The sequence below is a fragment of the Fusarium keratoplasticum genome, chromosome 3, assembly GCF_025433545.1.
Source record: "Fusarium keratoplasticum isolate Fu6.1 chromosome 3, whole genome shotgun sequence".
Lineage (NCBI taxonomy): Eukaryota > Fungi > Ascomycota > Sordariomycetes > Hypocreales > Nectriaceae > Fusarium > Fusarium keratoplasticum.
Window position 1 is genome coordinate 137,509 of NC_070531.1, and position 14,524 is coordinate 152,032.

The 14,524-nt window shown below is 50.2% G+C and overlaps 3 protein-coding genes and 1 pseudogene across 4 annotated transcripts, besides 1 other annotated feature; 2 read left to right on the forward strand and 2 right to left on the reverse strand.

Moving 5' to 3' along the window:
- The first annotated feature begins 867 nt into the window (after positions 1-867).
- On the forward strand, positions 868-2,522 carry NCS57_00341700 (annotated as a pseudogene). Its single transcript has 5 exons — positions 868-1,079; positions 1,128-1,561; positions 1,617-1,763; positions 1,819-2,034; positions 2,089-2,522.
- Positions 868-2,522: a sequence feature.
- A 616-nt stretch (positions 2,523-3,138) lies between these two features.
- Positions 3,139-5,263, reverse strand: NCS57_00341800 (uncharacterized protein; the record flags this gene model as incomplete). Its single annotated transcript, XM_053053413.1, has 8 exons — positions 3,139-3,367; positions 3,426-3,678; positions 3,729-3,865; positions 3,918-4,376; positions 4,429-4,600; positions 4,651-4,890; positions 4,944-4,976; positions 5,029-5,263. The coding sequence occupies 8 exons, from the start codon at positions 5,261-5,263 to the stop codon at positions 3,139-3,141; spliced, it is 1,758 nt and encodes a 585-aa protein (XP_052915573.1).
- A 3,610-nt stretch (positions 5,264-8,873) lies between these two features.
- On the forward strand, positions 8,874-10,749 carry NCS57_00341900 (uncharacterized protein; the record flags this gene model as incomplete). Its single annotated transcript, XM_053053414.1, has 5 exons — positions 8,874-8,967; positions 9,075-9,532; positions 9,585-10,200; positions 10,249-10,444; positions 10,494-10,749. 5 exons carry the CDS (start codon positions 8,874-8,876, stop codon positions 10,747-10,749), a joined length of 1,620 nt encoding a protein of 539 aa, XP_052915574.1.
- A 33-nt stretch (positions 10,750-10,782) lies between these two features.
- NCS57_00342000 (uncharacterized protein) lies at positions 10,783-12,966 on the reverse strand (the record flags this gene model as incomplete). Its single annotated transcript, XM_053053415.1, has 1 exon — positions 10,783-12,966. One exon carries the CDS (start codon positions 12,964-12,966, stop codon positions 10,783-10,785), a length of 2,184 nt encoding a protein of 727 aa, XP_052915575.1.
- Positions 12,967-14,524: the final 1,558 nt, after the last annotated feature.

A 14,524-nucleotide genomic window follows, 5' to 3' on the forward strand; every position in this document is an offset into this window, starting at 1 on the left:
TCAACGTTCCTGGCCAAGCATCGCAAGCTCCGAACGAACCACCTCGGACCGTGATCGGCGGGCGAATGGTGGCAAGGGAAAAAGATCCACTATGACTCGAGTAAAGGCGTCAGCGTCTGCCATTGGACAGAGAAAGTGCGCTAGAAAGGTTTCAACGATTCCAGAAATCGGCTAGAAGCAGCGGCATTTGAGCCTCCGACAGGGGAGAAAAAGCTTGCATGCACTTGTCACGAAGGAGGCTGAAAAGTTTATCAACCTCCGTTAAGCGCGTCATGATGTCAGACATCTTTGAGGCTGTCTAAGCAACACCGCACTGATCACAGCTGCGAGATTCAGATCGTTGAACGTGCTCTTCCTGGGGAGACGTTCGAGATGAGTCCTGTGGCTCATGACTGTGGAGAGCTGCTAGCAATCAGACGACAAACGGCCTTTGAAGATTTACCAACTTGTGGGACCATAACGTAACCATTACTCAATTTCTATCGCCCAGCCCTAGAATTTGGCTGGATTAAGCCCCTGCAATGTTGAACCCCGGCAGTTGGGTCATTCGATGTCTTGGCCGACCTCGTTCTAGGTCCCTAGCCCAGGAAGATCTGCTAAATAGCTTCATCTACATATCAAGGCCGAACTCGGTGCGCGGTCGGTGTCATCGGCATGGCCCGAAAATTCGTTCTCTGTGGGTCAACTTGACTCGGCAGGATGTGATGGTTTTTTTTTTTTCTTAATGACCGGTGCCGGCGGACCGCCTTCGCCCCCGGAACCTTCTTTAAACCTTTGAGGCTGCATTTTCTCTTTCTCCAGAAATCCAATTTCTTATCTAACTACCCCGCAGCCAACTTGGATTTCGCCGAGGCCTTATAAAGGAAGTGTCCTCACGAACGTGTATCGTTGAACCACACATTCCTCAAGAGCACAATGGCAGACTCGCAAGTACCGAAGCATCACGATGCCGCCCCAGACGCGGAGAAGGCTGTCAACAATGAAGCTCCTCCTACTTTCGACACCGCAGTGGATAGCGGTAGCAGGGTGTTGGATGGAGAAGACGGCGAATTGATTGATTACAAGACTTTGACGTGGTGGTAGGTACAGTCTGGCGACTGTGTCAATTGGTGCTGACCAAGATTCAGGCAAGGAGGAATCGTCTTGATTGCGGAAACTGTCTCTCTTGGAATTCTTTCGCTACCTTCAGTGCTCGCCACCGTCGGCCTCGTTCCTGGCATCGTCCTGATCCTCGTCATGGGCTGCTTATCGACATACTCTGGTCTCGTCCTTGCCGAATTCAGAAAGCAATACCCCTTCGTCCAAAACTTTGGAGATGCCGTGGAAGTCATTGGAAAGTCGATTGGAATGGGACGCGTCTTCCAGGAGTTCTTTGGCTGGGCGCAGGTTATCTTTCAGGTCTTTGTCATGGGCAGCCACCTCTTGACCTGGACCATCTGCCTGAATACCCTCACTAGCAGCTCTACGTGCACCATTGTGTGGGCAGTTGTCGGTCTGGCGGTATTCTGGGTTCTCAACCTACCCAGAACTTTGAAGTATACGAGCTACATGTCGATTGCCTGTGAGTTTTCCGCTGGCGCTACATCCTTAACATATAAGCTGACATTTATCTCTAGCCTGCTTGTCCATCACGACAGCGGTTCTCATCACGGTTGGAGACGTTGCAGCTGAGCGGCCCATTGGCTCCGGAAGCTTCCACATTGCGCGAGAGCTTGGCTTCACAAGCGCATTCCTGGCTGTCACCAACATCGCCATTTCTTTCTGTATGAGCGCCCACATCCGTTCTGTCCCGCATCATCTTTCTAACATCTTCTCTAGCGAGTCACTCTTGCTTCTTCAGTGTCATCGCCGAGTTCAAGAAGCCCGAGGATTGGCCCAAGGCTCTGGCATTCCTCCAGATTGTTGACACGACTCTCTATCTCCTCGCCGCCATCGTCATCTACGTTTTCGTCGGCCCTGATGTTCCCTCGCCTGCCCTTTCTGCCGCCGGCTCGAGCACGATGCGCAAGGCCATTTGGGGTATTGCCATTCCTAGTATGTTTCCCGTCCCCGATGAGTGGTAAATAGTCTGTACTAACATCAATTTAGCCATCGTGATTGCTGGTGTTATTTACGGCCATGTTGCCTCCTCCTACATCTTCTCCAGACTTTTCCGCAACACCAAGCACATGGTTCGACGAACAAAGCTCTCCAACTTTGCCTGGTTCGGCATCACTTTCTCGACCTGGGCCATCTCAATGGTGATTGCCGAGTCGATCCCCATCTTCAACAATTTGCTAGGACTTATTTGCGCCTTATTCGCCAGTTGGTTCTCCTACGGCCTGCCCGGAATCTTCTGGCTTTGGATGCATCATGGAAACTGGTTCAAGGACTGGAAGCAGACATGCAGATTTGTTTCCAACGTGCTTCTGTTTGTTACGGGTCTGTTGATCTGTGTTGTTGGCCTGTGGGCTTCGATTGAGGCTATTGCTACAGAAAGCACCACAAAACCATGGACTTGTGCAAGCAATGCGAAGGAGTAGGATGGGATTCAGTGTATCATTCTGTAGTACAGGGTGTTTGGTTCAAATTTTTTCTTTTTACAACGAGGGCATGCATTCTTAATGAAATCACTTACGATCTATATTAGTATATTCTATAACTGATATGAGACCATCTTATCAGAAATCTATCTGTGAATGCACCATCCAGTCTCTGTGGCCTGGCATTGCATGTCCTAGCGTGTGAGGAGGCGGGCTTATCTTTTACCTCTATCTTAATTGTTCGCTTGGTAAGACCAGCTAGTACCCTTTGTATATCTTCTAGTACTCTGAATGCCTTGAACTTTATTAGGGCAACACCACGTTTATCAAAAGTGTGTTTAATGTTTACTCTCACAACTAGGTAATAATCAACAACCTCAACTACTTACACAGGACCATACTGGACGAGCAGATGCTTTCTCCTCTCATCCATCATCTTAGATCACTCAACGTCAGCTGTTGTTCAACGATACAAGAGCAAGAGATTGCATTGAAATGGTTGAATGAAGGATGAATTCAATTGCATGATATCTATAGCAGGGACAAGTTCGTCCTTAGGCATTGGCTTGCAAATTTCAGATTGACCACCCATCTTACTCCCTCGACTCTTCTCCGATTACTCCTTGCCCGAGTCTCCCGAGCTTGGCACACGCCTCTGGCGCAAGTTACCAGCCTCATCGTGCTCTTCATCCCACTTGGCGACTTCGGCGTTGGGGATTCTAACCAGGCGATGCGTATTGGCTCCGTTATCGTCAACGTTGGTGATTTCAGTGCGGATCTGGTAGCCCTTCCACTTTGGCAGGAGGTGCATCCAGAAGACGTAGTAGAGGCCGCAGATGATGACACTAAACCTCCAGTTAGTAACAGGACATGGGGATGGTCAGAGGAGATGAAAGGACTTACATGGCAATACCGACGACACAGTAAGTAGCATACCAGAAGCTGACGTCTCCAGCATAGGGGCCGCCCTTGGGAGGCCACCAGGGCATGACAAGAATGAAGACCTGGATGAGGATGTAGAAAATGACAGCCACATGCCAAGCCTGGAAGTCATTGGTGTTGATGCCGGCCTGCTTGCGTCTTCGTCGAAGGACATAGACTCCAGCAGCCATAGCAAACTTGAACATAGCATCCGGGTAAGTGCCCAAGCTCACAACTAGAAGGCATATTAGACCAAAACCTCAACGCGCCACAAGGTCCACGTACCAAAGGTGAATGCATCACCGGCTGAAGGAGCAACAATCATAATGAATGTAAGCACCCATTTCACAAAGTATGGGCCCAAAGGTGTTCCAAAAGGCTTCGTAGAGACCCAGAAGTTGGTAAAAGGCAACACGCCTTGCCTGGAGGTTGAGGTTAGCATGCCCTTTGTCAACTCGGGGACCACCAACTCACCTTCCAATCTCACGGATCATGCGTCCAGAGCCAATCAAAACGGCCAAAAGGTTACCAAAGGCACTCAGAAGAACGAGGAAGTTGAGTACGTTGGCAGCAGCCTTGCTTCCTCCGAACAGCTTGGTGAAGAAAACGGAGGCGGCGATCTCGCTGGCCTCAGCAAACTCCTCCTTGGGCACAACGGCGAAGTAAGCAATGTTGCAAAGCATGTAAAGGATAGCCACAGTGAGCAGAGAAACAGTGCCGTTTCGCTTGAGAGTGGGGATGGGGTTCTGGATCTCGTTGACGACGTTGAAGGCATTCCAGTATCCGGCGTAGGAAAAGACAATGCTGACGAATGCACTAGCCAGATCATTACCATTGGGTGTTTCACCATCGAAAGCATTGCGGAAGTTGGCCTTGGGATCGGGAATTCGGTCGACGTTTCCACCAAGGACGACAAGGCCAGCGATACTGATGCTATTACATGTTGTTAGTGTCCGAAGGAATGAAAAGCAGCAGGTTGACGAACAAGACCAGAGTGAGGAGCTTCAGTGTGCCGATAAAGTTGACAAGCCACAATGAATACTTGTTGCTAGCAACCACAAAGATGACGGCGAGGGTGTAAGCAGCAATTGCCACGCCTCGCATCTGCCACTCGCTAGGCGTATCGCCGGTCATTCTCCAAAGATACCTGGAGAGAACTAGGCGCTGTTAAGCTGAGAACGCCAATGCAAAACCCGTAATGACGTACCGACTGCATTGCTGCTGCTGAAAGAGAGGATGACCGACTGGACAGCAAAGGTGACGGGGAAGAAGTGCTTGGGCCTGGGATAGGCCTGCTCGAGGTACACCACCTCGGAACCACTTCGGTTGGGGAAATAGCTTGCCAGCTCCAGGTAGACGGCAAAACCAGCAGCAGCCATGAGGAAACCGATGACCCAGATGATGAGGGCCAAGCCGACGGAACCAGATCGGTTCAGGATACTCGCAGCTAGAGGTTGTTTAGTATGAGATTACTCAATGCCAGTTATTGGACAGTCTTACGTGTAGAGAAGATACCGGTTCCGATCATCATGTCTGCAACAAAGTCAGTGTCGGTCCTCCAACGACGAGGCGAGATACTACTCACTGACGTTGAGAAAGATGACAGTCAGCCATCCCACATGATACCCAAGAGGAGACTTGGACTCGACCGGAGCACCAACAGCCTCCTGATAGGACGGCTTGGAGCCGTTACCTCCCTTGACACGCGTGTATGCGAGACCACCATCGTGAATGACAGAGGGCTCAGAGTCGCTGGCTTCGGGGTCGGTTGAAACGTGGGCCGTGCTCTTGGAGCCGTCAAAAAGGCCTGCGAACCCCATGGTTACTGCACAAGTGTGTGACAGACAACAGAGGAAGAAGTGCCGGCAGGGCGCGATGTCTCGCGTGCTGAAGTTGTTGCTGGCTTTGAAGCGCTGAGGCTGAAAAGTGCCGATGGGATGAGACACTGAAACACAGGAGCAGATTCCAAGGTATATATTCAATTTGAGATACTTCGAGATACACTTTACGCCAATATCGCCGAGAATGACACAATCCTCCCCAAGGCCATAAACTTTGCCATGGACCCTGGCAACCTTACTCTGTACGCTCTCGACCAACACACATGACCCCACAAACTCTAGCGGTTCGAGGTGGGATCCCGACCATGCAGGCTATCTGACTTGCCTGCTGCTAGTGGCACCATCTATTCAAGGGTCGGTCATATAGCCTTTGTGCCTAGGTCCAGGAGGCCAGCTTGTCTCATCTGGGAAGCTCGGACTTGAATAGTATCAATGCAGCGACAATAGATTGCGCTTTTACAGTGGGCTCTACGGGGAGATACAATGCCAGATTACCGCCACTGTCTTCCACAGAAGCGGTAAATGGCATGGATTTTCGTGTGTTGCACCACAACCAAGCACACAGTCACACTGCCAACTCAATCTCATAACCCCCAACCATACACAAGACCTCGCACCTACCTGAATCCTTTTCGCCTTCAGATAACGATGCGAGTAGAACTTAAGCTCCTTCCAAAAAGAGACAGTTTACGTCGTGTCCAGAAACATTGGCACGAAACGACAACCAGTAAAACGCACCCTGACCCATTTTCGCCATAGCTAGGATGGGATGAGGTCATGGGCAAATCTGAAGCTCGCTAGTGGGATGCCCGAAAAATTAACCGATAACGACATCAGAAGTCGAGATAACGTATGGGTAGTCTAGATTCCCCTACCCCCGAGCTAGAGGTCCCCAAAGCGGGCTAGGCTAGGGGTACAGCTTGGGAACCCGGGGCTACGGGGATGGGCAGACCCGGACATGCTTGTTGGTCGTAAGCTTGGCAATAACTTATTCGGGAGCCAAGATCTTGCCGTGCATCCTTCAACTTCCCATCGTCTCAGTGGGGGCGTTCGCCCAGACGTGGCGCGTCTTGACGTGCGTTGGCAAGCCGCAAGATGACGACAGCGAAACCGTCTCATTTAGTGGCCTTTCAACGGCAATAACCCAATGCCTGAATGGCTAATGTGGTCTGGGCCATTGGCTCGAGATGTCTCGGCAAGCCTCCCGTTGGGTTTAAGCTTGGTGGGATGAACGGCCTCGTGGCGATGGTGATGGCGCGTTTCCCGAGACTTTTCTACATGGGGTTTAATGGCAGGGCGAAAAGTGGAAGTTCGGCACCGGCTGAAAATAGGATTTCCGATTTCCTTCTTATAGAATTCTCAGGCTTGGCCGAAGCTGGCATAAACAGCGCAGATGAGCCTGGTGGAAGCAATCGATGCATGTGCGACTCTAGGTCACACAAATCAACAAGATAGTGCACCCCAATTCTCAAAGATTTTGATAGACCCTAAATGATCATCTGTACAACCAAAAGACCGACCGAGTGGCAAGACAAACTCTCCCAGCGGCCGTTGCGAGTCTCATCCCACGCGATCAGCTCAGATCCCTACCTGACTCGCACCTCATCTCTCCGGGCTTGCCACCAACTGGCACCGGAGAAAGCCCACTTTCCGGGACACCATGCCCTCTCTCAGCGCTGAGTCGGGGTCCCCGCTATTGGGTTGCACATCTGGGCCAAGGGTGGCCCCAGCAAGCAGAGACATCCCGAGAAGAGCGGTCGCGGCAAATGGGGCCGAGTGGGAGATCATGAGCTTGGCATAGCACAATCGTTCGCGGTCCCTCCACTTTGCTGCAGGCTTTGAATTGACTACAATCATCTCGTAATGCTTGACCTTGCTCTCCAAGATCTGACAGGCTCAAGCTCTCGGTGTGTTTGCCAGAATTGCGACTTTGCCGAGGAATCCTTCAGCCGCGCTCACCGAAAAGGGGGGCCAGGGAATACACAAGACACGCATTCCGATCACTTCGGCTCTTCCGATCGATTTTGGAATGACCGTCTCAATTGCGGCATATCCCACTCTATCCGATATTCCAGCTTCACTGCAACAATGACGAACAGAGGATCCTCCGGTTGCATCATTCGCTAGATCAGTCCAGACTTGTATCGCTCGACCCATACAGATGGATCCAATAACCTTAATTCCAGTGCATAACGGTGTTATAGGTCGTGGAGTCGTTCAGCTTCGCCACTTACAAATTAAATCATCAAGCAATGAGATCGGGGAAAACCTCGGGTCAGTGCTTGGATATTGGAAAGCCGACAGCAGTGGGATGTCAGAAGCGCGTCGTCGACATGTTCCCCTGTGGAAGTCTCTTGTCTACGGCGAGGCCTCTTTTTTCTCTCAATAAGGACCGAAACTGATTGTCGATGCGGAGTTTGGATTACAGCGACATGGTTCACTCAATATTCTGCTCAGGTATATCATTGTGGGAATCGCATATTTTACGCGACGCATCTCCTCTTGCAACCTGAACTACTTGAAGCCAAACTTGCTCTCACTCAGAGGCGTTTCATTGGTCAATGTGATTGTAGTAAACATGGATGGATGTCAACTTATCCCCTTGGCATGGTGAGAACGCGTTGGCAGTGTCTGTCTGAGGAATTGATTGCTTAGGTGATACCGCAGCAGGTATGACATCCAACTAATACGTGTCATTGCTTGCGTCCTTATTGTCTCTGTGATATGTCTGCTTCATCCTCCCTTGGTAAATGGTTAGCCGTTATGTACCTTGTGAGTGCAGTAGACGCAGGCGTGTGCAAGCCGTCCAGCTTATTTGTTGTTTACCTTGATTAGATGTTCTGTACTGACCTATCGAGTCCTTCGAAGTATCTTTACTTCTGATCTCCATATGTACTGCCATTTGAGCGTGTTCTTCTATGCTGGAGACTGGATTGTAATTGAGTAGTGGCTTCAAACGATTAGATCTTACTCTGGCTTGGAGGGGAACCTTTGCTTTTGGTATTTTTCCAGCACAACTATTCATATCTATTTAAAAAACGAGATATAAAAATTCATTAAACTTTAAACTACATATAGCCTGAAATAGATATCAACATTTAAGTTTCAAGCCCAAACTCGTGGTCCTATTCCTCACATTTGGTCTCTTTGCCCATCCTCTTGACCTACCCTACACTCACAGGTCACACGTGAGCTCGGGATTACTTCCTTCCGTTGCAATTTTTAGCAACTTTGGCCGAGGAAGCTCGCGTTTACCCCGCACAGAGTGGGCCTGGGGAAGGGGCCACGGCCCACTTTTGGTCGCCGAGGCTTGCTACATTCTTCAGCCTCTGGATATCACACTGCGACAGCAAGAACCGAGCCACGGGTGCGTAACGGCATGCCCTCTTTAAAAAACCCCTGTTCGGAATGCAAAGGTATGAGAGATAAGCTATCATCTATGGTAGGTCGGCTGACTAATGAGGGTTCTCCGAGATAGGGAAGCACCTTAAATGTAAGCATGCCCCTGTATGCAGCCGGTCTCCTGACTGCCCGCTTGGCATTCAAGATAGTTGACGGTGTCTTACTGCGTTGTACCACCTAGGTGACGATGATATACCTCAATGTAATCGGTGTCGAACAAAGGGACTACAGTGTATCCGCCCAGGACGGAAACGGCCCTTCAGACATGGCTCCTCTGCCAAGTACGATGCGCAGTTTCCCGAGACACAAAATTGGGTCAATAGCAGCGCAAAAGAATGTGAGACTGATTGCCACCTTTCTGTTACTCAATGCTGATATATATGCATAGTTAGACTCCATACTGGACCGAAACGCCCAGCCCGGAGGATCGCTGCAGAGAGGGATACTAATGCCCGTTTGACGTCACCCCCCATACACGGGGATAGCTTCTCTATCGATGACAGGACGGATCTAGCCCACATTCAAGCGGAGGCGCCGGCCGCATTAGCACATGAACCTCTTGCCACGGCAGCCTCACCGACAACTCCTGGCAGTTCTACCATCCTCCATTCTGCAGGCTCGGATGGCATGATACCATCGCCGTCCAGTGTTGACCATCTTTCACATTCACACCCTTCAAACTATCGACATGTGCCTACCCAGCATCTACCAGTCTTATCACAGCGAGGACCTTCTTGGGGCGGTATACTTCACAGCCTCGAGCCTCCACAAGATCAGGATCGACCGTTAGATGGTGTGCAAGAAGCTTGCCTTCTACGGTACTACGTCGAAGAGCTCTCACACTGGGTAACTCGGTAACCGCACTTGGAGATAGGAATGCAGACTGATCGTGATGTAGTTTGATCTAGTTGACCCCCAACGGCTCTTTCAGCTTCTCGTCCCCGAGCGTGCCCGAAAATACCCCCCTCTCCTCAACGCAATCTTTGCCGTTTCAACACGCCGAATGTGTCGGGTCGCCACCTTCAAGACACCTCAAGGAATTGTCTACCGTGGTCAACACTTACCGAATCTAACCCCAGGCGCCGCCGTCGAGTATATGCTCAAGTGTATTCCGGTGCTCAAAGAGTTTCACACAACTAGAGATGGAGAAGCACGCGAGTTAATCGTGACAACGGCCGTGGTATTGCGTCAGTTTGAAGAGATGGACGATGAAGAGGACGATGATAGTACTGCCGATGCGCCTATGGATGAACGAGTCAACTTTCTGGCAATTCTCAATGCTGTGCTTCGAAGTCTGACCTCAGATGACTTGGTTCACCACCGAGAGCTCTTGAACGCGTCGTATTGGATAGCGTTGAGACAAGAGGTCTATTATGCACTTCGAAGAGGCTACTCACCACAGATGGTTGAGCCACCAGCCGAGTGGGCAGATATATCACCAGCAAACAAGCTCATCTTCCATACCAGCCAGGTTACAAAGTGGCTGTTTGAGGACAAGTCTGAAACTGGTTGGCGTGAGTTACATTCTACTAAATTTATTCCGACATACTGACTTCAAATAGAGAGACTGAAGGAACAGGAGAGATATCTCGAACAATACGTTGTAGGGCGATTTGCCCCTATCCTTTCCCGACCCCCGGATAGGACGAAAGGGGAGGTGTTTCCGACGATATGGTACGCGTCAAATATCGCCCTCACGGGTATGCAGCATATGATGATGGCCAAGATGATTCTGGTTGCTGAATCGCCATTCCTCGGGTAAGGATTCTTCCCGGATCTTCTCTTCCTCGCCACTAACCCATCGCAGACGAGGTGATGCAGATGCCCGTGCAGCTTACCGGAGAGCCGAAGGTGACGTGAGGTCCCTGGTACTTGACGTCTGCGGTACTGCCGTTCAGCACCCAGAAACGCCACCAGCTCTAGTGAACGCGACTCTGGCAATTCAATTATACGGCAACTACTTTACAGACCCGTGGGAACGAGATGCTCTGAAAGGCATCGTGCAAATGTTCAAGGATTGTCAGGCATGGCCTGTACCCAAGGCACTACGGGCATTAGATTAGGCAATGTGTAGCATAATAGCATTAATCCTCAACTTAACCGAATACTTCAATCATAAAGTGATACTCTAGCTTGCTTCCATCTTGACGCCCTCTTGTGGAGAGCTCACGACACTTGTCTGCCAGGATTTCACCAACAACTGGCGCACCGCAGTAAAAGATGCCCACCTTTAACTCTTCGTCTTCCTCATCCGACTCGCTAGTCTTTTCTCTTTCTTGCATTCGCTTGCTAGCCCGAAACTTGAGCATCTCCTCATAGTGCTCATCAAGAATCTTCTCAAAATCCGGACGACCAAAGTGAGTGGGATTCAGCAGACCAGTTAGAGGGGAGGCAGGATGCTCCTCGGTACGGTGCATCTCAAGTAACCAGCGATAAACATGGGTAGAGATATCCTTGCGCTTTGCTGTTACATGGGTGTTGATGCGGATGTCGAGGTGGGGGTGTATCTCGTGCTCACGATGCCACTCCTGACTACGCGAGACGTCGTTGAGCAGATCGGAGAACCATCGGAGGTAGTTTCGATCGCGAACCATCCAATGGAAGTCCACGCGGCGATAGTCTTCTGAGAATGTGTGCGATTTCTCAGCCTGGGGCTTCTTGCCTTCATTCAGCACGTCTCGTTGGGAGTGTTGATCTGGTTGAATCGAAGTGTCGTTGATAGTAGCATCCGAGTCATGACGACCGCGCGGTGCATCATTACCCGGGCCGCCGTGGTCCAGATCATCGTTGTATTGAAGATCAGCGAGGATGCCCGAGAAGGGAGTGACTCCAATACCAGCACCGATGATGATGGAGTGGCTGAAGTCATAGAAGCGCTGTGCTGGAGCGCCGAATGGCCCATTGATCCCGATCTCAATGTTGCATTCGCCCGATTCACCTCCCAGTTGACGTAGTCTCCCCGTCCAGTTGCCATCCGTCTTGATATGCAACATCATCTTCTGACCACGACAGAAAGAAACCGTGAAGGGATGCCACTGAAAGAAGCTGATCTGTGGAACTTGAAGGAAGACATACTGGCCTGCCTTGTACTTCCAAAGCCGCTCACTCGGAATGACAGCTGTGATCTCAACAGTCTCCTTGTCCAAAACTTTCATGGTGGCGTTGATGCGATGGAATCCTAGGAAGACTCGCACGATTCGCTCAACAATAACGAGAAGCGTTGGGAAGGCAAGAAAGTAGCCGAACATGGGCCATTGAAGCAATGCAGCAGTGCCATGTGCCATCATCAGGCCGATAATCGGGAACATGAGTAAGTGGCCCAGCTGGAAGATCTCGTAGTTCCACCTGCGAACCTGAGGGATGCTCAAGATTGAGAGCAGATAAAATAGGCCAAGAGCTGTAATTCCCGTGAAGCCAGGCAGTGATCGCACGTATTCGACATAAGGACGAGGCACCATATCAGGCCCAAGTACATCGGCAACCTCTTGTTCGTTCGCTCGGTCGCTACCGTGCACAAAGGAGCCTGTCAGATGGCCAAGCGCGTGCAATGTCGCGAGGAGGATGGCAACGCAGGAGATGCGAATGTGAAACTTCTGAGACAGGTCCCAGTTCAGGAAGCGTGAGATGTGATACGACCTGCGTAGCCATGTGGAAAAGTACCGCGACATGCTCAGGATGAGGAAGAAGAAGGTCGGATATAGAGCTCCGGCGCATGTCTTGGCCATGACGACGCCCCAGCCGAAAGCAGCCCGATATTGTGGAGTAGTTTGGTACTTGACAAGCTGCCACACACCAAAGGCGCATTGCAAAGAGATGACCAGGCCGATAAAGACAATCTCTGGGCCGTGGACTGCCCAGTAGGCACGAATCCTTCGCCATCCCGGCAGACGCTTGATGTAGCTCTTCTCATCCTCTTCCTCCTTCTTGGCTTGTTGTAGGGACGGGATTCTCCACTGACGAACGAGCTTGGAAAAGTCGTTCCTTGGAATGCGCTCAGCATCGGAACCCATGATACTCCTCAAAAAAGCATGTCGAGCGCGGTCGTCTTCGCCATCGTGGTCGCGCCGTATGACGTGATGGGAACTCGGCTTGGGAACGAGTTCATGATGGGTTTCGTCAAGCTTCCTCTCGACTTCTTCGTAGTTGATGTAACCATCCCCATTGTGGTCGAGGTCGTCGAGAAATTCGTCAATCTCTTTGTCGTTGAGATATTGAACGTGGGTTGAGGAGCGGACTGGGTGGCCCGCAAGGGAGTTTGGTGAGTCCCTTTTTTCTGCCATTGAGAGTGCACTCAATAAACACGTATGAATTTGAAGAAGAGATAATTTCTAAGGGAAGTGTTGAGGGTTGGAGCGATTATAAAATGCTGGTGCCAGCTAGAGTTAAAACGAAAGATGCCCTCATACCAAGCCCGCGTACGTCAACATTTCTTCGCGCCAAGACCCCAAACTCTTGAAAGCGAGCCAAAGCAATGCACCAAGCCCCCCCAAGAGACGCCGGGATCGATAACCCTGATTCCACGCGCTTGGACTCTCTGCTGGAAACAAGAGGGACCAATTACGAGAGCCCGATAAGCTTGAGGCATTCGGACAAGCTTCTAGGCAAAGCTCGGCGTTGCTTGGCTTTTGCAATCTTATTTTTCTTGGTGGTCGATGATGACGCAACAGACTGGTTTTGCCAAGCCTTGGAAAACGTCACAGGAGAAAGTCGCGCGATAATGACTCCAATGAGATCTATCGGTTTACAATTACATAGAAACTTTCTTGACTCAGGTTAATGTTTTATCTCGTCTTTTTAATTGGGAAAACGTCACTCAGTAAGGCCTCTTGAGAGTTGGGCCGCCAATGAGAAGATGGTTCGGGGTGGTTTCACGCTCTACATTGGCGAGCCCAAGAGTGTCTGGGAATAAACAAAAACGTATCTCAATTCTCTTTAGAGATAAAAGACAGTGCGGACGAGGAAACAATACGAATGATGTCAACTTTGAGTGGCTTTCTGGATGCACTCACTTGTCGTGTCAAAAAGAGCCAGCTTTCTCTAGCCAGTGACAACCTGTCTTTCAGAAGAGGCTTTGGTGTTATTAGTGACGTGACAAAGCTAATTAGCTAGTTTTAATGGTTATATAAGGAGACAGGGCTATGATAAATGGTCTGGGCATTGTTCAGTACGAATCTGACCAAGCCACCGCTCTCTACTCATATATGTATGCTTGCTAGATTGACCACCAACACGTGCAAATATAGATGACCAGTTGTTCTTAGAGCTACCTAAGTCTGCCTATCACTCAAAAACCTGTCTGGAGGACCCTTGCGAGTTTCTCAGGTGCCATGGGTCAGTAACTGCTTGACAACGGCAAGCATCCCTGACCTGTGGCATTTCATTGTGGCGAGCCGTAGCCCTGCACCCCACAAGATCTTACCTCGCGGCTGTTGTTTCCCCCCTTTGTATACTCTTTAATATCAGCCGTCAACCCTTGACTCTGCGGCCATCAAACTGGTCTCATGATCAACCATCTCCACTTACATGTTCCCCTGAGCTATCCCATGCTGCCTCACTCACAACAAGTCTCAAGTCTTTTTCTAATAGGTATTTAACAATCCGAATAAAGAAATTTTGCGCGAATTGCCATATTCGGGCTATCATCTTGGGACTGAGACGTGTGGTATTGTTGATGATTCCTCCAAGATTACTTGATATGGAACCTGGGGCCGACGGATTACCCAAAGAGGCAAGTTCCGAAATATTTCAGTCGCCGATACCTACCAAATAAAGTAATATCTCATCCCCCTCATCCACTTGCACGACGTGCTTTGTACATCTCGTTGACCTTCAGTAACC